The sequence below is a fragment of the Culex pipiens genome, chromosome 3 (genome assembly GCF_016801865.2).
Source record: "Culex pipiens pallens isolate TS chromosome 3, TS_CPP_V2, whole genome shotgun sequence".
Taxonomy (NCBI): domain Eukaryota; kingdom Metazoa; phylum Arthropoda; class Insecta; order Diptera; family Culicidae; genus Culex; species Culex pipiens.
The window spans coordinates 142228756-142255033 of NC_068939.1; the positions used below are offsets into that span (position 1 = coordinate 142228756).

Genomic DNA, 26278 nt, shown 5'->3' on the forward strand with positions numbered 1-26278 from the left:
TATTATTATTATTATTATTATTATTATTATTATTATTATTATTATTATTATTATTATTATTATTATTATTATTATTATTATTATTATTATTATTATTATTATTATTATTATTATTATTATTATTATTATTATTATTATTATTATTATTATTATTATTATTATTATTATTATTATTATTATTATTATTATTATTATTATTATTATTATTATTATTATTATTATTATTATTATTATTATTATTATTATTATTATTATTATTATTATTATTATTATTATTATTATTATTATTATTATTATTATTATTATTATTATTATTGTTGTTGCGTATAAACGCAGAGTGACGCGCCCCTCGGACACTGCTGCTGAAGATCTTTGTGTTTTGTTCTATTGTGTGTGCTTGCAACTCTCGGTGCCCGTGCTACTGCTCAAAGTAGAATCAAATAAAAACAACAGTTCGAAGCGAGCGGTAGTGCGGGCGCAGCTGATGGAATAATTATCCTGGCCTCAGCTGCGTAAAACACCGAAGTTGTAAGTTTTTGTAATTTTGTGAACCTTTCTGTTTAGTTAATAATAATAAATTCTAGTTTTCAACGTGCCACAAATAAGTTGTTTTATTTGGGTCGTTCGAGAAACCGGTGCCCGTTCGCAACATTGAAAAAACTTCGCTGATAATTCGACCGAAGCCGGTGACCACGGAACAACGGAAGCAGGAAGCGGATGTGCGTGGCAGCCAAGATCAACTCCGTCCGGATTGCAGCGGTGATCAAGTAAGCTGGTTGAAGAAGGTGATGGTGGAAGAAGAGGCGTCCAAAATGGAGTCCAACGGGCAGAGCTGCACGTCACCCAGGTCGCTTCTTTTCGCCATCGCCTCCACGTCTTCAGCTTACACACCCAGAAGCTCACCGAAGGAACGTCTTGCAACTGCTCACGGCCGACAGCTAGCGGATCTGTGCTGCGTCAAGTGTGGTTCGTGTGGAGTCCGGCGAGGTGCAATTGCCTTGTACAGGAGCGAGGGGGCAGACACTGTCGGCGGCAGAAGCAGAGCAACCGAAGAGCGTCAAAATGGAGTCAGCGAGGTAGCAGATCCACGTCGCTAGTAAGTTGTGCTCAGCCAGCCCGTTCAGCAGCTCCGCAACGCGCCACTGGTAGTTGAGAAAAACTCCAACTTCAACGAAGCAGGAGTGTTACGGGGGGGAGTGTTGCGTATAAACGCAGAGTGACGCGCCCCTCGGACACTGCTGCTGAAGATCTTTGTGTTTTGTTCTATTGTGTGTGCTTGCAACTCTCGGTGCCCGTGCTACTGCTCAAAGTAGCATCAAATAAAAACAACAGTTCGAAGCGAGCGGTAGTGCGGGCGCAGCTGATGGAATAATTATCCTGGTCTCAGCTGCGTAAAAACACCGAAGTTGTAAGTTTTTGTAATTTTGTGAACCTTTCTGTTTAGGGGAACTATACCCTTTCTCAGCCTATTTCTATTATCGGCCTATCAGCACTTTGATCATGAATTACAGCTTAAATAAAGTGTTTTTGTCTGTTCCAAAGTAATAAATAGCTCAAATAGAAGTGAGCAAGCAACTTTCCATTGTTGATACATCTGAAAATGTTCATTTTATAGCGGAAAACCGCAAAAGTGATGAGAATTGGTCGAACGGCTTAGTGTGATTAAAATGGGTATATTTCCCCTAGTTAATAATAATAAATTCTAGTTTTCAACGTGCCACAAATGAAGTGTTTTATTTGGGTCGTTCGAGAAACCGGTGCCCGTTCGCAACAATTATTATTTTTATTATTATTATTATTATTATTATTATTATTATTATTATTATTATTATTATTATTATTATTATTATTATTATTATAGTGTCATCTGAAAAAGGATTAGTTAGATTTTGTCTGTTAGATTACAAGTTTTAAATCAAAATATATAAAATTTAAAATAATATTCTTAAAGCAGATTTTTTCCTAATAAGTCAAATTAAAGCTGATATACCTATGCAAAATACAGCTGTCCATTAACTGTCCATCTATTTCCACAACCAAATCTAAATTTGATTTGTTTTAAATTTCGGAAATTCCCGGGATAAAATATTAAAAATTCCCGGGATACGGGAATTCCTGGTTTTGGAAAAATGCTGGGAATTTCCGGGATGGACGCACTAATTGCCAGTTGAATTTTGGAAGGTTGAAAATTTGGTTGGTTGAACCAAAACCTAAAAAAAAACTCTGTTTTGAGTAATTTTACCTTAAAAAATGTGTTTTTTGACGCAAAATCTGACAGCATTCTCTGATGAATTTTTCTGTGTAAGATGATATTCTATTTCAGATTTTTTTTTTTTTAAACTAGCCTAGACACAAACCTTTTCAAAATTAGATTTGTTTTTTAAGATTTAAATAATTTTCTGAGAAAACATTTTCCCATCTCTTCCGTCGACAAAATCATTATTATCTTCAAAAATTCCAGCAATCTGGGTTGGGCAAGGCCAAGATTCCCGTGCGATAAGAAGACAATATCGATCCGAACCGTGTGTGTACTTTTAGGGTGGGGACTTGTTTCCATTTTTTTTCCTTGGACAACAACACTAAGAATCGAACCCTTTTTTTTCTTCTTCTTTTTCCAGTGGGGAGTTCCACCTCGGGTACAGCCGGAGCGAGTTGCAGGGCATCTCCTGGTACCAGCTGCTGCACTGGGAATCGACGCGGGAAGCGCAGAGCAAACATCGACTGAGTGAGTATCTGTCAGAGTTTTTTTTGTGTGTGTGTGTTATTGATCAATTTGACGAGTGATCATTACTGTCACGGAACGCAACGGTTGGACAGATATGAGCGATAAAAAGTTATCGAATCCTGTGGGAATTGTTTTGGTTTTCTTTGAGCGTAAAATTTGCTAAAATTTAATTGGAAAAGGAAAAATAGTACGACACTTTTTACTTCATACTGTCAATCAGTGATTGTGCTGTAACAAATGGGGTAATTCGATAATTTGACAACAATTTTCTCTTTCCTCCAAAAAATGTCCACTTCCAGTCACCCAATCCGAGCAGGACCGGTCGTGCATCCTGCTGGTCCGGATGCAGCGTCGCCAGAACGACTTCATCTGGGTGCACGTGGTGCTGCAAGTGCGCGACGGCCAGGACTCGAACCAACAGTCGGTGATCGTGTGCACGAACCAGGTCTTGAGGTAAGTTTCAAATCTCGCCCTAAACATCGATCTCTGATGGGGGGATCACAATCGCTACCAGGCCCCTCTCGATCGAGATGGATGTGATTTTTAGCCCCAGTCAGAGCGGGTTCGCGTGTTTATTGGACACACTTTGACAGTTATTGACTTACGGTCCTAAATGGCGATGGCGGGACAGGCGGACAGATTTGTGAGGAAAAGTGCATTAAAAAGTCGCGATCGATATCGGACCGGCCGCCATCGAGCTGATTTGAGCTGCGAGGTCCTCATAAAGAGATCGGTATCAGCAATGGCAGGGACAAGATCTGGGGAGATTTTGATCATTTGGAGAGCTGAAAGGATTTGTCTGAGTTGTTGTGACATTTTAAATATTTTAGATTTTGATTTGTTACTAAGTGCCAAACCAAGTACAACAAATATTTATATCACGATTTCTATTTTTAAGATATCAATTGAACCTTTTTCAATCAATTCCATAATAAACTTTAAAAAAGTAAACCCAAAGTTAAAAAAGAGGGGATAGTCCTCACGAAAAGAAACGTGAGGAAAGTACTATTTTGCGAGAGTAAAGACCTCGTCACTCGTTCATTGATACAGTTCATCCTATTGAGTGGCTTAAATGACCGCCACTGAGTCACCGAACCATGGTGCACAGCTAAAAAAGTAGTAATCCAGTTGCGTGTAAAATGCCTGGGTGTAAAATATTTTTTGCATTATTTTATGAAATTCTGTGTAATATTACACCCTGAAATATGTAGCCCATCAGTATGGGAAACCTACTTGACCGAAATGTCAAGCTCATATATACGTTTATCCTCTCCATTATACATCGGTCTGATGGCCGAGCGGGCTAAGGCGCCAGTCCTCACTGATGGTGCTGGGTTTGAATCCCGTCGGTTGCAACTTTTTTTTTGTGTTTGCAAAAATTGTACATGCAGCGTGTAATATTAAGTGTTTATTTTGCCGAAGGTGATGTGCATGCTTTTGCATGCGATTTTACCATCGGATTTTTTGCTGTGTGGCCATGCGGTAAAGGCACGGTTCAATATGCCGAAGGTCTTTGGTTCGAGTCTCAGTACCGGTACTTTTTCTTTTTTTTTTTTTTTGATGCATGAACTTATTTTGAAGATGATAAAGTACTATCGGTAATTTCGGGATGTATCCTCTCCGTCCGCACACAGTACCATTTTACTACCGAATCGTGCTCTTTATCCTCAAGTATGCCGATGCCCAGTTATGGGTGTATGCCTTTCGCTCGATAAAGCGAAACTAATATTTTCAATTTTGAGCAATTTCTGTTCTTGAAAATTCAGTTGAACCAAATAACAGAAAATGTTCAAAATCTCAATTCAACATGCATGGGGGTCGTGCATAACCACGTAGCCTTCAAATAACCGAATTTTTAATGTTTAAGGGTAACTCTCTACCAACCCACATGAAATCGGGAAAAGTTGCCCCGACCCCTCCTTGATTTGCGTGAAACTTTGTCCTAAGGGGTAACTTTTTTCCCTGATCACGGATTCGTGATCCGTTTTTTTGATAGGTCGTGTCGGAGGAGCGGTATGGCCTCTTTAATTTTTGAACATGCAAAAAAGAGTTTTTTTTTTTTTCAATAATTTGCACATGAGATAGAAATTTGGTGTCGAAGAAACTTTGATGTAAAATTGGACGCCCGATTTGAAGGCGTACTCGAAATTCCGAAAAAACGTATTTTTCATCGAAAAAAAACACTAAAATAGTAGTTTATGCAACAAGTTGCAAAAAGAGGATTTTTTCAGCACGAGTCGTACATTTATCCAACGAGGTTCACCGAGTTGGATAAATACGAAGAGTGCTGAAAAAATCAAGTTTTGCAACGAGTTCCATACAACATTTTTGGCAATTCCAAAAAACACACACTGAGTGAAATTTTATGTCAAATTTTCATGTATTTTGTCAATAAATCGTTTAAATCAAAAAAAATGCTGAAAAGTGTTACTTTTCGAAACAAGTGCTGAAAAGTTCAACTTATCAGCACCCATTTCAGTGCTGAAAAGTAGAACTTTTCAGCATTTATTTTGAAAAGTGTTGCTATTCGATTCTGTTATTTTTGGTACAGAAAAGTAGGCTATTTCGTCATTCAAGAATGACAGGAAAAGTAAGTAGTTTCACGACGGAATTGCAAAAAGTATTTTTGCAGTTACGTCGTGAAACTGTCAACTTGTGCTGTTTTTCTGGAGAAACGAAACGGCCTACTTTTCCCTACCAAAAATAACTGAATGGAAAATTAATACCTTTCAATAGCAGTGCTAAAAAGTTCCACTTTTCAACACTGAAATGGGTGCTGAAAAGTTGAACTTTTCAATACTAGTATCGAATAGCAACATTTTTCAATATTTTTTAGTTTTGAACGGTGAATTGACTAAACACTTGAGTATTTGGCATAAAATTCCATTCAAGCAGTGTTTTTCGGGATTGCAAAAAATGATGTAAGCAACTCGTTACAAAACTTGATTTTTTCAGCACTCATCGTATTAATCCGACTCGGTAAATCTCGTTAGATAAATGTGCAACTCGTGCTGCAAAAATCTTTATTTTGCAACTTGTTGCATAAACTACTATAACTCGGGTGAGTTTTCAAAAAGCCGTAAGACCACCGTGACCTCTGACACTAATTTTCGTTTTTCTCCAAACTGAAACCAAATTTCGTTTATTTCTAGTTTGAGGCACTTGAACGACGTGTAGATGAACAATCTCAAGCATTTTTGATATCAGTTTTTCGTTTGTATGTCAAATGACAATGAAAAAAGGACTTTCTTTACCAATGGCTCTTACGGCTTTTTGAAAACTAATCCGAGATAAAAACTCTACCAAAATTTTTGGAACATGTCAATTTAAGGGAAATTTAATGTTCTTTTCGAACCTACGGGTTAAGAGAAGGGTAATTTTTCATTCAGAACAAAAATTTTAATTTTAAAATGTCGTGTTTTTGAAGCTTTGCAGGGCTATTTTCTTAGGGTGTAACAATGTTCTACAAAGTTTTAGAGGAGACAATTACAAAAAAATGATGCATAAACATAAGGAATTTGCTAGTAAACATCACAAGCTATCGCGATTTTACGAAAAAAAAGTTTTGAAAAAGTTTCTTTTTGCGTTTCGTCGTCCGTGTCTGTCGCGGGTGACCAAGAACGGCCATTGAAATTAGAGGGTGACGAGCAGAATTCCCGGGAAAAATTTCCCGGGAAATTGACCATTTTTGGACCTCTCGATTCCCGGGAAATTCGGTCGAGACTCCCGGGAAATTTAAACTTATAAATATCGAAGCAAAATTACATAAACTATTCAGAAAAACATTTGAAAAATTCAAAATTGTTCAGAACATTGAATGTCGTTGTTCAAGTTCGAATAAACCAATGTTTCTCTAATCTTCTTATTCAGAAATTTTAAATTTTAACTTGTCAAAAATTCCAATAACTATAATTTAGAGAAGCCAAAAAAAGGTGGACCCCAAAAATTTCCTTAAAAATTATTTAGCTGTTACACCCCAGATATGAAATCAAATGCTTTATTTTCAAATATATTTTTTTCTAATTATGTGTAAAAGGGAAAAGCTTTTTCAAGTTAAGTTCAATTTCCATATCTTCTCTTGAGCATAGCAATCCAATCTAGCTTTTTTGTGAACATTTGGGTTTTCCTGATAACCAGGGTTGCCAGGTTGCCAGATAAATCTGGGAATACCAGATTTTTCAAGTTTCAGCCAGAATAAAGATTTACCCTTCTCTGTGCCAGATATTGACAGATTTTGCCAGATTTTTCACTTTATGCCCATCTTATACAACATTTTTGATTAAAATGAACGTATTTAATTGAAAATCAAATAAAAAAAGAATTCTGATTTGTTTTCTACAATCTTTTGAATCAGTTCATATCCTGCCCTCCCGTTCGCCATTCACAATTGTAAAATTTTCGTCTGCCAGATTTTTCCAGATTTTTTATCGATACTTTGCCAGATTTTTCAAATTTTGATCTGGTAACCCTGCTGATAACTGTAAATATTTCTTCAATGAATGTTTAATGTTGAACTTGCAAATTACAAAAAACTATTTAATTTGTTGTTTTGAGTCGTCATATTGCAAAACTCCCGATAATGGGAAATTTGTGAATCTTTTGAAAAATCACTCAGTGCGAATTAAGATTCGTAAATATTTTAAACTACAATTTTGAGTCTTAAAAAACTCAAAAAACGATTTTGTGTTTGCAGACTCAGAAAAAAAAATCAGAAGTTTAATATAGTTCCTCAAAACAAAGAGGCTGCTTAAATTAACGTTTCATAGAATTAGTATGAATTGACAGTAACTGAATTCATTTAAAAGAAACAAATTTATTCTTTTCATTTTAAATTTTTGACGCTGTTGGCGTAGTAAAAAAAAAAACTCCCGGGTCCCGGGAATTCCCGGGAAATTGCCAAATTCAACTCTCGATTCCCGGGAAATTGAAAATCTCGAGAATCGTCACCCTCTAATTGAAATATTCAAAAATCAGTATCTTTAGAATGGACTTTCTAATCCATTTGGTATCTTCCGCAAAGTTGTAGGTTGTGCATCATACTTCTCAGAAAAACAAGAGTAACACTTTTTAGAAAAAAAAAACTCATCTTTTTTAATTTATTTTTTGACACGAAATAGTTTTGAAATTTTTCGTTTTTCATATGACTTTTATAAATAATCCAAAAAATATTTCCTTCAGTGTTTGTAAAATTGTTCACAACTAAAAGCTAATAAAGTCTGAGAAGAAGAAACGCATATCCAAAGTATCTCATTTTTTTTACGGGTTAAATCTCATTTAATATTCAAGGGCGGTGATCTAGATTCTATTACGTCCAATCAAACTCATACAGTCATCCCACATATTCGGAACATCCCCAAATTCGGAACACTTTTGTGATAATTTGTCAATAGCATGTCAAATGCATATTTTTTGTCGACCCTACTATTTTTAGGATCTCTATTTGGACACTCTCTTTAAGGGTCAATTTTTTTCTTCAAAAACTTGATATAAGAGTTAAAATTTGCAGTTGTTCGATACAGCAATCGAAAGATCGCAAGAAAAGCTTTCAAATGAAGGCGTAGGCGAATCATTAAGTTCGATTATCGATTTTCTATGATTTTTTGAACATTGGACGATCTGTAAACTGTTCCGAATATGAAGGATGACTGTATTTGAGATTTGGCCTCAGTTCGCCCACCAAGTTTGGAAAATATTTGGATTAACCTTATCCTAGAGTTATATTGTAGGAGTTATCAGCAAAAAATAAAAAGCTATTATCTGAAAAGAAGAATATTTATAATTATTAAGAAAAATAATCAAAGTGGGTAATTCTCCGCCAACTCACACAGCAGTTTTTTTTTTCACACAGCAGTTGCCCCGACCCCTCTTCGATTTGCGTGAAACTTTGTCCTAAGGGGTAACTTTTGTCCCTGATCACGAATCCGAGGTCTGTTTTTTGATATCTCGTGACGAAGGGGCGGTACGCCCTTCTATTTTTGACCATGGGAAAAAGAGGTGTTTTTCAATAATTTGCAGCCTGAAACGGTGATGAGATAGAAATTTGGTGTCAAAGGGACTTTTATGTAAAATTAGACGCCCGATATGATGGCGTACTCAGAATTCCGAAAAATCGTACTTTTCATCGAAAAAAGCACTAAAAAAGTTTTATAAATTCTCCCATTTTCCGTTACTCGACTGTAAAATTTTTTGAAACATGTCATTTTATGGGAAATTTAATGTACTTTTCGAATCTACATTGACCCAGAATACAGGCATAACTCGTAATGTTATAAACATTACAACCTCTTTTGTCTATATATTACAATTTTTGTAATTGTCTGCTCTACAACTTTGTAGAACATTGTTACACTCTAAAAAATAACCCTGCAAAGTTAGAAAAAACATGAAAATTTAAAATGAAAAAAAATGTTCTAAATGAAAAAATGACCCTTCTGGGTCAATGTAGATTCGAAAAGTACATTCAATTTCCCTTAAAATGACATGTTCCAAAATTTTTTGCAGTCGAGTAATGGAAAATGGGAGAATTTTTAAAACTTTTTTAGTGTTTTTTTCAATGAAAAATACGTTTTTCCGGAATTCTGAGTACGCCATCAAATCGGACGTCTAATTTTACATAAAAGTCTCTTTGAATCCAAATTTCTATCTCATCACCGTTTCAGGCTGCAAATTATTGAAAAACACCTCTTTTTTCGCATGTTCAAAAATGGTAGGGGTCGTACCACCCCTCCGTCACGAGATATCAAAAAATGGACCTCGGATTCACGCAAATCGAAGAGGGGTCGGGGCAACTTTTTCCGATTTCGTGTGAGTTGGTAGAGAATACTCAAGTTTATTTCAATTAGCACAAAGAAAGCTGAAAAAAATTATCAACAGTTGAAAAAGGAAATTCTCTTCTTGAATCATTCATGTTGATCCACAACCACTTCAAAATTAATCCAGGAATTTGAATTGTGCTTAATTGGTTTCACCGGTCGCCCAAATTGACCTGCCTCATCGCGCAATCGCAATTTCCCGCAATAACAATTTCCATTGACTCGTCTGAGTTTGTCTTGCGACTTGGTCCTTCTTGCATTCTGCATTCTCCGTAACGCAACGCATCTTCAACGCAAACAAACAATCACAATCACTGTGCTCTCTGCCCGGTTTGTTCCCCCGTTGTGTCTCGTCGATTTAGACCGTCGTCGCCAGTTGGACCATGTCCATCTCGGGGCCAAAAAGGCATATTGTACCTCTCAGACACAATATCCATTGCCCTTAATTCACTCAGGATGAAGCGTTGTTTTTTCCAATGTTCAAACCTTCAACGGAAAGGGAGAGAATTAAAGTTAATCCCTTTTCCATAAAGTCACACACACACACAACGAGCCATCGTAACGGGCGATGTACTGAAAAATTCCAACTAAATTACCCCCAGACCAATCAAATTTTATTTTATTCCACACGCTCCAACCTTAATGTTTAGCTCACTTTAGAGGGGGGGGGGACCTCCTCCCTAAAAGAGGGGAGGAGATCGCGCTTCAACTCTTCGGGCTTGGCGTGAACTTTGCATGAATGAAAATAAGGCACACACAAGAAGGCTAACCCATTCGCGTGCCCCCGTCTGCGAGGAGACTTCAACGCATGGTGGTGGCGTCGCCAGCGACGAACCGCGCGTTTATTCAAACATGTGCGTTTGTTCAACAAGTCTTTTGTTTTCCACTGTAATTCAATTAAACTTGCTTCTCTCTTCCCCGCTTCGACAACTCCTTGCCGGTGGAAATCACCGGTGCGGTGTTTGCGTATCAATTCTTTGGCGTTGTATTTTGCCACATTAGAGATTATTGGCCAATTAATTACGAAAGCAACTCCCGGACCGACCAGAGTGCTCGGTTGGTAGTAGCACGGTGGTCAAACGAGCGTGTGAATTATTTGTCCTAGCCACGAGAGCCACCGATAATTCCGGCAGCAATGGTTTGCTGCTGTGGTGGAGTTTGCTTCACTCTTAAGCAGGGTTGTTCAATGCTTTTGCGAGCCAAAAGTCGGAATTGAGGATTTTGATCTCACACCATTTAATGTAGGCTTTTTCACTTCCTACTAGATTTAAAAATACAACAAATGAAACACTAATTATAATTTATATTGAATTTACGCTTTTGCGATCTCATCAAAAGTTAATAGAGAAGTGCGTTTGAATGATGATTAAAATTAACTTTTATGTCGGTTAAAGAAACATTCTTCGGACTAATTGTACCGTCTTGGATTTCATTTTTTTTTAACTTGAGCCATTGCAAATATTATAAAAAAGTCTATGTAGTCTCCTCAAAAATTCCCCTGAAATATCAGAGGGCAACCTTTTTTTACAAATACTTCAAATTTTGAATGGAATTATAAGTGCAAATTTCGACAAACAAAACAAATATTTTACATCACTTGTGTGCTATCTTGTGACACGTCCTATCTTTTTACAGCAGACTTGTCACAATATAGCACATAAGCGACGATATGTCAAATAGTGCGATATTTTTTTATCAATCATTGCAAGACTGCAATGTCCTGGAAAACTTATAAAACCGATTATAAACGATGTAAACCATCATGCAAAACGTTGTTTTTGCCTTCCTCACTGAGGTAAGGCTATAATCCTGCTCTAAAAATGAACTTTTTATTAAAAGCTCGAAGACCCACCTTCATATATACATATCGACTCAGAATCGAAAACTGAACAAATGTCTGTGTGTGTGTATGTGTGTGTGTGTGTATGTATGTATGTGTTCAAAAATCTTGCCAAGTTTTCTCAGCACTGGCTGAACCGATTTTGGTCAAACCAGTTGCATTCGACTTGGTTTAGGGTCCCGTACATCGCTATTGAATTGTTTGAAGTTTCGATAAGTAGTTCAAAAGTTATGTATAAAAATGTGTTTTCACAATTATCCGGATCTCAATTATATGCATGTAAACGATGTCCGGTTCCATCATCCAACCCATCGTTGGTTAGGTCATCAAAATACCTTTCAAACAAGTCCACAACTTCGAAGATCTGGCAACCCTGTCTCGAGTTATGACTACTTAAGTGATATTTATGTACTTTTTTGAAGCCGGATCTCACTTAAATGCATGTAAACGATGTCCGAATTCATCATTCGACCCATCGTTGGTTAGGTAATCAAGAGACCTTTCCAACGAATCATTAACATTGAAGATCTGGCAACCCTGTCTCGAGTTATGACCACTTAAGTGATATTTATGTACTTTTTTGAAGCCGGATCTCACTTAAATGTATGTAAACGATGTCCGGAACCATCATCCGACCCATCGTTGGTTAGGTAATTGAAAGACCTTTCCAACGAGTCCACATAATTGAAAATCTGGCAACCCTGTCTCGAGTTATGACCACTTAAGTGATATTTATGTACTTTTTTGAAGCCGGATCATACTTAAATGTATGTAAACGATGTCCGGAACCATCATCCGACCAATCATTGATTAGGTAATCGAGAGACCTTTCTAACGAGTCTACATAATTGAAAATCTGGCATCCCTGTCTCGAGTTATGACTACTTAAGTAATAATTATGTACTTTTTTGAAGCCGGATCTCACTTAAATGCATGTAAACGATGTCCGGATCCATCATCCAACCCATCGTTGGCTAGATAATCGAGAGACCTTTCCAACGAGTCCACAACATTGAAAATCTGGCAACCCTGTCTCGAGTTATGACAACTTAAGTTATATCTGTGTACTTATTTTTCTGGACCTAAAAAAATAGCTGAAATATGTGTCCAAACCACTCATATTACCCATTGTTGGTAAAAAGTGAGGAAGGCATCAACCACATAGGTGGATTAAGTTAGTTTTTAGATAAAAGCCTTTGGAGGGCCAAGTTTGTTTTTTTCTGAAAATATATTATTTTCGATAACCATAGAAAATTCTCTAAAAATCTTTATTTTGAACATTTCAAATCGAAGTATTTTTGTTTTTCATACAGCCTACATTTTCAACTCCAATAGTTTGGAAACGAATGGTTAGATTTTCAATATCAAAAAATCTGGAGTTTTTTTTTAAAAGGTCCAATAAACCAAATTTTCAGTTATAGCTTTTTGAGTGTTTTTTAATACCCCTGACTCTAGGCGGTTTCAAAAACACCCAAAAAGCAAAAACTGGAAATTTGGTTTGTTGGACCTTTACAAAAAAAACTCCAGAATTGTACTGTTTGGAACATTTTCAAAAAAAATTACGAAAAGCTTTTTCATGACTTCTTGACAACCCTAACGTTTTACAATGGTTTTTTTTCAGTGTAATTCTATTCTCATCAATACATATTTCTTTGCCCTATATCTATCAGCAAATCTCTTCATGAAATATAGATATTCGAATGTATATAAACCATTTTTCTATGAACGGGTGCCAAAATTGTTAGGATACTTGTATGGACGAATGCCCTTGTAAAAGTTTTAATCAAATCATGTATTTATATCGGCGACAACCTTTTTGAAGGCGCTTCCAACTGAAAGCTGATTAATAGCTTAGAAGGAAAAGGGCGAACAATTTTTTTTCCAAAGGTTTGCAAACACAAACTCACAGGCACAGACACAACCACCCCAATATATTTTTAAACAAATCTAATTGATCAATTTTGAGCAACTTTTGTTCTACGGAAAAAAATACTCCTCTTGTTTAATGTTTTTCTTGTTTTAGTTTCAGTATTTCAATTTGCAATTATCTTACAGTCACTGTTTCAATTTTTTGCTTGTTTTCCACATTTTCTGCTCTAGAATGGCACCATTATTATTTAAATTGTAGAAAAATTCGTAGAGGCATAGTCTAGAACACTACAAAATTACTGCATACTGCTTATCATAAAACAAGTCAAACTTCTAACCCAAAAAAAAAAAATCTAAATTTTTATGAGTTCTTCTTTTAGATCAGGGGTGCTCAATGTTTTTGAAGGCCGGGCCAAATTTACAAAAAAAAGGTTGTTAAAAAAATAAATTACGTTATTTTAATGTAAAAGATCAGACATTTCTGTTATTTAAAAAAAATGTCTTTTCAAAATAATAGAAACCACAAAATAACGAGTTTCTGTCCGTATTGTTGTTTCTGGTATTTGAAAAAAAAAGATTCTTAGCTGAATGTACTTGTGTTTTCAAAAAAAAGTTTTGTTTTTATATTTCGAAAATTGTGATGACATTACATGTTGAACAATTCTTCTATAAGTTAAGTGTGGCTAATGAAAATCGTTGAGATCTAGAATTTCAACATTTCAATGAAAAAAAAATGGAAAATGTTTCAAGCTTCCTGATAGTTAACATGCAATCATTATTTTCAAAAAAAGCAAAATAACATTTATTTATATCATCGAAAATTCACTAAAATTCAAATTATTTTTAATGAACCCAAACATGCTCAAATGATTTTAAATGCAAATGAATGCATATTTAATTAATTTCAGCTGAATGCTCTTAAATTTCATTTTTTTTAAAGTTTTTTGAAAATATATTTTTGCTCCTGGTTTTTCGAGTCAATTTTTTAATAATGGTGGAGGGATGGGTGGATCGACGAAAGCTTTGTAAAATATTTGCTGCAAACTTGATCCTACGATTTCCACATTTTGTCTGCCTGAATCAGTTGATGGTCAATCAGATTCGTTATCTAACTGTAATGAGTTCGAATCCTTAAGGAAGTGCAATGTAAGTTTGAGGGTGACTTGCAAATTAATAAAGAAATCTTTGATTTTTGCAACTATTACAGAATTCTACCTAACTTGAACGTCTTTTTGATATTTCTAAAAATGTTTGATGAATGTTTTGACAACATTTACTAGTTTCACTCACATTGAAACGTGTGAAATTGTTTTAATTATAAAATATTTCGAACATATTATTTGTATCCGAAAGTGGGGATGAAAATATTGATAAATCATAAGTTTTTTTTATTAAAAAAATAAAAAAGATTAGCATATAAAAGCTTAAAATAAACCATAGTTTTGAAAAAGTATAAAATCACTTTACAAGTGGTCAACGGGCCATTTTACATGATCATTCAAAATGGGTTCGTGGGCCACAAAATATCACCTCGCGGGCCACGTTTGGCCCGCGGGCCATACTTTGGGCACCCCTGTTTTAGATGCTTTTTCAAGATCAAATATTGGTTGATAAATGGAAGCCCGTCTAAAGGATTGGGTTTTAGAGGATTGAAAATCCACATCTTTATTGTGGCATCATAATCCATTTAAAATTAAAAAATTAAGAGATTCTAATTTCAGTTTTTTTTATTTGATTTATTTGGCACCCCTGCACCTAACGCGCAAAATAACAGCTATCCCAGACTGGGGAGTTTGGAAATGGCGGTCATTTGTTTGCACCTTCAGGGTGCGCTCCTATTGCGAAAGCGAAAAAAACCCGGGCCACGTCGGTCACCTAATCTATACAGCAGGTGGACCGGACCCCCCTGCAGGGAATCAACCTGTTGTCCGATAAGTAGATAAATTTATCTATCAATGGGAAATGAATTAGCCAATTAAATTCCACCAAGGCGGTTGCTACTGCCGAGACACTGCTCAAAGTGACTACCAGGTGTACGACACAAGACTCCATGTTGAAAGACTCCCAATCAAGACCAACTCCAGTCACGTGCTGGTAGCGCGACCTGACAGAAACATAATTTTCCCCCTCAAATCCGCGCAATGCGGGTAATTTTGTGCGCGCCAAAACTAACAAGCTGCTCTCTCGTCTCTCTCTCTCTCTTCGCAGCGATCGCGAAGCCTCGGTGATGCTGTCCAACTCGTGGCTGTACCACTACTACACGGTACAGTCCAAGATGCAGTTTGGGATTCCGTTCGAGGGCGCCACCCGGATTCCGGCGAGCACTTCGTACTACCACGGCGAAGGGGGCGGCCATCACTCGCCGATTTCGGCGGCCGGCGTTGGCGTCGGTGCCGCGGGTCATCACGGGTACATTGCTCCGCCGCACCATGTTTCCTACGGGTATCACTCGCCGGTGGGGCAAGCAGGTGGTGGCGGTGGAGGTCACCACAACGGGACTTCCGGGCACTTTCACCATGGGTTGACGGCTGGAGTTGGGGGGGAGCATTACAGGCCGTACGCGTACAAGCTCGATCCGGGTCAACCGGTGGACTACAGTGGGCAAATTCGGTGCGAGAGTACCGGCAGTAGCCAAAGCGTACAACCGGATCGGAACGGGACGCCACCGGTGAAGAAGCGTGCAATAAATCGTCTGGAACCGCTGTACATTCCCGAGAATGGGCAGGACTCGCCGGAGAGTTCAATAACCGAGTTGCACCCGCCGGGGCACGCCTCCGTCAACCATCCGGAACACCCGGACGGTGGCGTTGGCGCCCACAGCGGCATCCCCATCCAACCCATCTCCGGCGGTTCCGTCCAGACCATGACGCTGTCTACCTCGCTGCACACGCGCAGCAATCGCCAACTCCTCAAAGGCCCTCCTTCCGCCACCATCACCGCCGCTGAACCCACGGACTTCATAGACCAGTGGAACCCCAGCCCGCCCTGGTCGGACACCACCGTCCAAAAGGTCCCCGACATCACCCACCAGGAGCTGAGTCCGTACATGACCACGACCCCGCCCACCCCTACAAGCGCCCCTCCCCACTACCTAACCAGCGGCGTCCCCACCACCTTCTCCTTCGACTGGATGCCCGAACAGTTCGTGCCCATCATGAGCGACTGCAGCATCGCCGGCTCGTCCGCGTTCTCCGGCCCGCTTCCCTGCACCCAGGACGGCCTGCCCGTCCCGGCAATGTCCCTGCCCATGCCAGTCCCCATGCAGATTCCACCTCCACCGTGGCCCTCGGACCATCGCCTTCTCGCGCTGGACAGCAGCGGCGCCTCCTCGTCCTCGTCCGGTGACCGAAAACCTCCGGAAGAGCAGCATTTACACCCGCAGCAGCAGGGAACTTCCGGCGAACTTCGCGAGTACAAACGATCTCATTGATTCCGAAAAAAAAAACACAGAAAAAGCCATTCCATGAAATCCAGTATCAGTATTGCGGTTCAGTAGAATATCCTTAGATTTCAGCTTAGCGATTAAGGGACCTACAAATTCCTTGCAGAAGAAGAGGCACGCGTGTAAATAAGAGTTTTCGTTTTATGTAATTAATTAACATTTCAATGTGCAATCGAACAGACTGCAATAATTTGTTTTTGTTTGGCATTTCTTGATTGAAAATTTCAAAAAGAGCGGAAAAGTGTCACGTGAAACGTGTATTTTGTTTTTTTTTCCTCAAACTATGATTCCTTTGTAATATTTATTTACCAACAGTATTTTATTTATTTATTTTTGTCATTGTTCGTGAATTTGTGAATAAGGAAATTATTTTAAATAAAAATGTCATATTTTTTCAAATATCATTGTTTGCCCTTTCAAATAAAACAACCGAAACTGCCTTCACCGATTTTTGTTTATTCTATATTTGTTTCCGATAATTTAAAGGGATTTGTTGAGATCAACGAGGAAAGGTAAGAATAAATCATAATTCAGGCACAAAATTCTCGTTTTCACTCGTGAAATCAATGGTATTATTGGCTATCGGTTCAACTTTGGATTCCATCCTTCCCACCCCAACACACTTCGCATAGACGCCCTTGTTTCTATCGCGTCACTTAGGATATGAAGCTGATAATTGGGTGTTGGGTTGAAACATTTTTCTTTATTTGTTATGGCTTTCATAGCCAAAATTAGAAAAATGCTTTGCTTTTAACAGAAAATCTCGTTGCAAAATCAATTAGATTAAGATTTTATGATTGATCAATTCCGAGAAATCTGAAAAAAAAACACAAAACCGTATATTTACAACATCCTTCTCCGGTGCAATATCAATCATCTCGCTGGTAAATTGGCCAGTGTCAGTACTAAATTGCACCAAAGTAATGCGATCACGGGACGATAAATTAACTCGGATAGCCAGCATTATGTGGCTCTGATGAATGGAAAATCCTGCTTGCGCGCGTAGATTCTTCTCCTCTCCTGATGCTAAAACAAACCACATTAGCGTTTAGCAGCAGCACACGGAGGGAAAAAATGATCGATTACCGGACTGGCACTGTAACGAGTTAATTAAAACTGTATGATATTTATGATCCGTAATAGTCAGTTTGCGGAGACCCATCAGGTAATGCACCGACCGCCACCACGTTGGACGAACGACCTGCAACAGGTGAAAAACGGATCAGAGCAGGGGCACCCTCAAGTGGGCGCAACAGGTTTTGCTGTGTGGCTGTGGAGGAACCTGACGAGTTCACGGATATTTATTATGAAGCCATAAACGGTTTTGCTGGTTCTCGGGGATATCAATCGGGGCCGGTGGAACAACCGGCATACATAACTCACGTGGGAATTCTCCGGACTGGGAAGCGAGCGCGCGCCGTTTGGCCACAATGCGGCAGATCCCGGGGGATTTGCGGAGAGGCACACGCGCGCTTTCGGAACTTTGCAGGGGAGATTCAGGAGGGTAAAGACTTTTGTAAAATCTATAATAAAAAAAAATTGCAGCTAAAAGTAAAAAGATCTTATTTAACAAAGTTTTTGTGCATTCAAATCCTTTCAGCATACATATTTTTAAAATAATGTACAAAATTTTTATTCGTATTGTATACCCGATAAACAAAAACCCGTTTTAATACCACCAGGGGTGAGATAGAGCCTTTCTTACTAAAGAATATAACTTCTTTCAATTTATAATATTTATAATTTATTTATTTATAATTATTTATAACGTCAGCACAAAAGAAAGTGATATAAAAAATATTATGATGAAAGCAAGGTATTATAAATGATCTGTTTTCCAAATGAAATTGAAAACGCAATTTTTACCAAAAGAATATTTTTAATCGTACATAATATTAATCAAACAAGCGTTTATGACAAACGCGAGCATAGCAAGCTTCCCATGCGCCAGTAATGACGCACACCGCGGTTTTGGTTTTCTAGTTTTGGTAAGAGCCCATAAACCGAACAAAGTAGGCGCAAAGCAAAACCGAGGTGCAGGTGAACCGCGTATGCCGCACGATGCAGGGAAGCTTGCCATTCAGCTTCTACACTGAAAAAACCCAATTCTCGAATGCGAGAACCACGAAGGAATATATTCACGTTTGTAGTGCAAATGCACCATATTCATGAATAAATTCCTTCGTGTTTCTCACATTCGTGAACTTAATTCACGATTACGAGAATTGATTTTTTTTTCTGTGTACGAAAGTGAGAGAGTCAGAGATAGCTATTTTTACATCCACACCACTACACACTCAATCGCGATACCTTAGGTAGATAGCCATTGGCGTCGTGAGCATTGAAAACTTTGAAAACGATATAAACGATGAAAAGATTCGAAAGCTCCTATTGGAATCCAATGAACTCTGTTAATAGTAGTTTATGCAACAAGTGGCAAAAAGAAGATTTTTTCAGCACGAGTCGTACATTTATCCAATGAGGTTCACCGAGTTGGATAAATACGACGAGTGCTGAAAAAATCAAGTTTTGCAACGAGTTCCATACAACATTTTTTGCAATTTCGAAAAACACCCATTGAGTGAAATTTTAAGCCGAATTTTCAGGTATTTTGTCAATAAATCGTTTAAATCAAAAAAATGTTGAAAAGTGTTACTTTTCGAAACAAGTGCTGACAAGTTCAAGTTCAAGAATGACAGGAAAAGTATGTAGTTTCACGACGGAATTGCAAAAATAAACTTACGAAATCACGACAAAATGAAGCCTACTTAAGGCATTTTTTATATGGTGATTTGGGTGGTCTCAGCAAATTAAATATATTTTTCATCGATTAAAAAAATCGCAAGGATCAAATCTCCGAAACTAATAAACCCTTGACTGAAAGCCGAAAACCGTTACAAAATAACTACCACAGTCGATAAGCCACCCAAAAACATAAGCATAAGCATAGGTGCCCACCCGCAGTTGCTACTCCGTTATTGACCAGGACCTCCAGAAGGTACATCCACGAGCCGTGGAAGATGAGTGGGAGCTATCTTTCCTCGCTTCGCAACTCCTCAAAGGCCCCTATAAAAAAAATCAAACTCAAATTATTCGCTCTACAGCATTGCCTTGGCGTTCTCGATTGCGAGATTCCTACTCGAAACTAGGTGTCCGAAGGCTTGATTGTTGAGGCAATTGCAAATCCCTTTTTACACCTAAGCCTCCATCCAACCCGGGATTCGAACTGACGACCTTTGGATTGTTAGTCCAACTGCCTACCAGCGACTCCACCGAGGCAGGACCCAGAGAGACGACTCCTACACCTGGATTGACCTAACCCTCTAGGTTAGACCGGGGCCAACATTTACTTCCCCATCTGACGGAAGGCGTGGTCAGACAAATCTTGTCTCGAAAAATGCAACCGGGACCGTCTGAGATCAAACCCAAGCCGACTGGGTGAGAGGCAACCACGCTTACCCCTAAACCACCATTTATCATGCTGATCAATACCGGCGCCGGCCACGACCAGTGGTAGGGTCACGGGGAAGTGGATGGGAATGTTAGTCCGATACTTGAGTGATAGAGACCGCCCAATCGACTGCATCTCCGACAAAGTATCACATGAGTTTTGAGGGGGTTAGTAGATGGGTATGAGGTCAGGATTCACGAGTGGCAGTTCATTTTGTTTTTGATTGGATTTTAAATCTTAGGCTGCTGGCTGCAGAAAGATAGTTAATTAATTATTTAAAAAATGGCGTCTAGGGCGTCGCGAGGCGCGACGCATATCTTTTTTGCCGGGGCCGATTTTTCGAAAAAATGCCATAGTTTGAAGGCCTGTACCGAGCTCCAGGGTGCTCCAAATTTCAATGTTATATATACCAAAAGATGCGTAAGGATCTGGCCAACACGCCAATGATGTTGAAAATAAACGCTTCAGTGGCCAAAATGCCTCAAAAAGTGACATTTTTGAAAAAATCTTTTTTTACGGGTTAAATCCCATTTAAAATTGAAGGGCGGAGCGCCAGCTCCTGTTACGTCCAATCAAGCTCATATTTTGGATTTGGGCTTAGTATGCCCACCGGAACAAACCCTTGAATGCCCGCCAAAAAGTCATTTTTGTTACATCCTAACCTCTGTACTCTAACTTGATATTCAAACCAGCTCATTTTGTACACGAGAGCACAGAGGCATCGATTTGTTTAAGATGATTCAGGGTGTTTTACGTAATTAATCTAGAAATTATGTATATTCATTAACAGGATCCGAAATTTAATTAAATCAAGAAAAAAAAATCACTGGATTACGGATTTTGGTCTCAAACATGAAATGAGCAAATTATTAATTTGTAGTTCTTTTCTAATGAAATTGATTTTAAAATTCTGTTTTGAAAAGATCAGAAAATTTCACCCATAAAATCGAACCCATAGTTTTCGAGATATCGTCAGTTGCCAGGTGACACTCAGAAAAACTCATTTTCATCGTTTCGAAATGTTTGCAAAGATGCTAGATGTACAGACTCTTTATGTTTCAAAGATATATCAGATTTTTTAAGGTGCTCAGTTTAAAAAAACTTAATTTATTTTTTATTAAAATTTCGTATAACAGGACTTTAATTTTTTGAAAGGGTTAAATTGGACAACAATAAAGATTTGTATGCATGTTTCTATTGTGCCATTGTCTCTGGAACACGAATATGATAAAATTATCCCCGGAAAATATGATCTAAGGGGTCCCCCGAGCAAAAAATTACAAACGAAAAAATCACTAAAAGAAAAAGTGTCTATTTAATATGTTAAATTGCCTAACCCAAAGCGTTCTCAGTCTCAGATGATATTCCCAGATGTCCCCTACAAGCTCCAGGTCGAACTGAGTTGATATCTGAATGGAACACTTTGTTATATGAGTTTTAGAATTGTTCTATTTTTTCCCTAAAATGCCCTGCATTTTGTTGCATTTGTTAAGCCCTTTCAGAAGCATTGTGAATTTTGAAATTAACACCTAAACTCCCATGAAAGCTTATTTTTGAAAATGCTGAATTTTGATACCCATATTACCACTCCAATAAAATTCTTGAAAAAGCCGTATAGAGAGATGCCATTTTCCTCAAAGGCGTTGTCTGTATAGTCTTGACCATAAGTCTGTAGGTAGTCTGTTTTTTTTACTCATCACTTATTTTTATTAGGACCTCTTAGGTGCTGCAATCACGTTAGCGGAAATCTATAAACAATGTGGACACTTTAGGGAAGTTGGAATCACTCTATAAATTGTGAGGAAGGCACCAAACACCTAAAGGTGGATTAAGTAACGTTTTAAATTCAGAAGTTAGGGCAATATAAATCATGCATTATTTTCAAAATAGGGTACGTTATCCATTAGTGGACCCCTTTCCTATAGTGGACCCTCTGAAGGGTTTTTGATGAAAAAATCAATAAAATCACAATTTCAAGCGTGTTGTTGTCTACAAATCTTTTATTTGGCATGTTCAGCATCATTTAAAACAATGTTGACTGACATTGAATTGTCCTTTTTACCAAAATAAGTGTTTTGAGTTTGACATCTGAAATCAGCCATGGCCACTAGGGGAGATGGGGGTAAGACGGCCACCCTAAGGGAGAAGTCTAACAAAATTTACACAACAGATTATTTTGATCTCAAATTACGTACGTATTGTTCTACTACTAGTCCATTATAGAAATGACATAAATTAGTTCGTCTAAAAACCAATTTTCAATACTTTTCAGCAATTTAAAAAAAAATTGAAAACGTATATATATGAAATACGCGGGGTAAGACGGCCACCCATGTGGGGTAAGACGGCCAATGCTATAAATTACTTAATAACTTTGCTAAATCCACCCAAACACCTACATGGTTGGTTCAACAGACTTCTCTGAACATCATAACTATTTTGGTTGAAAAAAATCAGGTTTCAAATGTGAAGAAAAATGCTACAAAACAAACACAATTTGATACAAAAAAAAATTAGTTTGTGTATTTCGATTAGAATAAGTTAATCCAAATTATTAAAACAATATAAAATAAGCGATTTTTATGAAAAGTTTGATAGGATTTCATACTATTCAATGAGTTTTGCTATATCACAGTAAAGAATGTTGTCGAAACGGTAGTTAACAGCACTTTGATTAAAAATTGACAGTTTTATTTAAAAGGCTTTTCTTTTATCTACAAATATGTCTTATACACAGAAAAAAAAATCATGGTAATATTACATCTGGGAAGGGGTACATCTTTTATGTCAGAAAAAATGTGTAATTTTACCTCTGGAAATGTGTAATTTTACCACTTTTCTGGTGTAATGTCACTTTTTCAGTCTAAATTGAGGTAAAATTACATCATAAAAGAGGTAATATTCAACCTTCAAAAATTACAGCTTCCAAATTTACATTATTTTTTTCTGTGTAGTCAAAAACCGTCAAAAATATAACCTATATCAAATAAAATCTGCAAATTACGGGTGGCCGTCTTACCCCGGGAGGAGGTGGCCGTCTTGCCCCCAAATAAATATTTTTTTTAAACATTTTTTGTAAACAGTTCATCGCATTTTTTGAACTTTTTCGAGGGACATAATCTAGGGAAAACTTCAATTTAACAAAAAAAAAAAAAAATTGAAGACAGAAAAACATATTGTTATTTAACAAAAATGCCTAAGTTGTAATTCATGAAAATTACATCCAGTTTCAAGTTCAAAAATTATTTGTTTATTTTGAGCTATTTTTATACTATTTCAAACAATATTTCTGGCAAAGGTGACTCCATATGCATTATTTAGCATGAGGAACAGCATTACTAAACATTTTTAGTAATATTCATTAGTATACTTATTAAAACAGTGGGATGGCCGTCTTACCCCGCCTGGCCGTCTTACCCCCAGCTCCCCTAGCATTTTCACAACAAAACTGCTTTTTTATTTTATGATTGAATTAACCATCCAATCATTGTTTGACTGATTATTTAACTTCAGCAAGTCGAAATAATGTATGTTAAAGGATCTTTACTAAAATATAGCGAAAAACTGCCATTTTCGAGCAAAAATTAGGGGGGTCCAATATAGGACAACTAAAATCCAAACTTTTCCAAAAGTGGACCCCTGTTAATTTAACCTTCAAAAATGAAGAAAACTGTGTATCCAAGCAAAAGTTTCTCTGAAACATACAATAAATGCTTGTTTTTATCAACCTAAACGCATATTTTTTCAGTTATGAGTATAAATCTAGCTGTTTGCATGTTAAAAGTTTCAAAAAAGCTGAAGCCGTAAGAATTTATAATTAATCAAAAATATAGTTATTTGTACTTAACTAAAGCATCATAATTTTATAATAATAAATCAATAAAAAAACATTTTTTTAAATAAACATGCGTGGTTTTATCAGCAACTGTAAACAAATCTAATGTTTAGTTTCGGTCAACCATTTATGTAATTAATATGGAAAAATTTGCATCAAGATTACTTTTTTTAATTATTTTTATGTTTGCAGTGGTTTTTGAAACATTATCTATGATCTTTTTCGGAAATAAATGTGTTTAAATATCTGTAAGGTTTTTTTGTTGTTTAAAGCCAAATTTGTTAACAAAACATATTTGTTTATGATGAAAAGTGAGCAAAATCCATCTTTTATTCAGTATATCTATTATTAGACTTACACCATGCATCAAAACATCAAATATCGGTTAAATTTGGTATAAAAATAACAGTTTGCCTATAGTGGACCCGGGTCCACAATCGGATTATGGACCCGGGTCCACTATAGGAAAAGGGGGTACATAACAGGCAAAACAATTTTTTTTTCAAATGACTATTTTTCTGCTCAAAAACAAGTAACTGATGAAACAAATAGTCAAAATTGTTCAAAAGACTTCAGATTTAATTGTTTTGTACAAAAGGTTATGAAAAAGTGCTTAACATATTGAAAATTTGGGAAAAAATGTGCTTCGGCTTTACTAGGGGGTCCACTAATGGTTAAAATACCCTATAAGACAAAACTAGAGCGTCCAATTTCCCGGCGTTACAAATTTCCCGGGAAACGGGAAATTTTCAGCCAATTTCCCGGGAAATCCCGGGAATTCCCGGGAAATTTTAAATTTATTGAAAATTGTTATGATCTTGGTTTCAATTAATATTATGCAACAAAATTGTATAGGACATCAATATTAATGGTTTAAATAAGTGTGATGATTAGTTAACAGCTTGACTGCATGTAAAAAATCATTCAACTACAAGAAAATGTATTTTGGTATTTTTTGATGAGAAATTTTAAACTTGCCTCTGTGACCAGTTTATTGAAATAAGAAAAACAATGCAGAAATTAGGTTTTTCATGACAAATACTGGTTTCAGCTCTTGAACAAATGGTAATGGTAATCACTAGAAAGTGATGGTTTTTACTCCAAACAACCCATTTTTTCAAATATTTGAAGAAAGCTTTGAATATATTTTTGTTTAATATCCCTACCGGTTAGCGGGTATTGGATTGGACCACACACACACACACACAGCTTTGAATATATTTTTGCATTTTTTGAGAACAAACAATAGAATGTAATTTTTCAATGATTGTTGTATGTATTATTATGCAACAACTAGGTATTCAACCAATTGAATTAATTCTTTTTGCTCAAATTTGATTTTTATCTCATTTTATCATGGTAAACAAAAACGTGAAACAATCTCAATTTTAATTTGGAGCTAAGAAGTTAATATTGTTTTGATGAAATAACACCAACTGTTAAAAGCTTACCTAATTGTAATATTTTAATAATCATTAAGCAAGATCTATTCCCAGTTGCTCCAAAAATTTATATTATCAGAAATAATTTTGAAACCAAATAAAACATTTAATTGAACAAAATCATGTTGAGTTTGTTCTTTTGTTATTTTTTTTTCAGAGCATTTTCAAAAAAAAGTTCCAAAAATTTAAGAAAATGTATACTCCCACTTGAATTTTGAGAATTTCGGGAATTCCCGGGAAATTTACAAATTTCCCGGGAAACGGGAAATATTTTTTTTCGGGAAATCCCGGGAATTCCCGGGATTTTTTTTCCCGGGACGGGAAATTGGACGCTCTAGACAAAACAATGAAACTGTACTGCGATTTTCAGTATAAATATTGTGTTTTCTGACTTTACAACCCCAAACTCTCTTCCCATGTTGCAGTCAACCAGAGAAAGAGAGAGAAAGAGAGCTGCCGAGGCCATCCAAGGATGGTGCTCGCATAACCTGAACCAGAGACGGCACTCGAGAGCGTATGATTAGCAATGAAATCATAATTCATACGAAGTGGGGATGCTGTGTGTTGTGTCGGATGATGGTGTTGGGAAAGGACGAAGGAATTAGAGGGAGTACATAGCGAAGCGACAGGTCAACTTTCGAAAGCATTCCCCCACGGGAGAGGGCAAACTTTTCAAGGGTAATTCGTTCTCTTTTGGAACTTAAACGGATTATTTCGGATTCACAAAAACTTTTGGTTTCACAAAATTCTTGTTTTTTATGTTTCAACTTGTAACAACACCTCCTACACGGAATAAGTGATCCATATTCGTAAAACATGTGCTCATGTCTCACTTTTCCCCCCGCGAAAGTAAATCCAAACT

General features: G+C 37.0%; 1 protein-coding gene across 1 annotated transcript in view; it reads left to right on the forward strand.

The window, feature by feature from the left end:
• The window catches only part of LOC120423380 (uncharacterized), a 101247-nt gene extending 84257 nt beyond the window's left edge, over nt 1-16990 (forward strand). The window contains exons 8-10 of the mRNA XM_039587164.2: nt 2619-2725; nt 3025-3178; nt 15455-16990. Of these exons, the coding sequence (XP_039443098.1) occupies nt 2619-2725; nt 3025-3178; nt 15455-16676 (1483 nt within the window). The 3' untranslated portion in view covers nt 16677-16990. The remainder of the gene's footprint in view (nt 1-2618; nt 2726-3024; nt 3179-15454) is intronic.
• The last annotated feature ends 9288 nt before the right edge of the window (nt 16991-26278 follow it).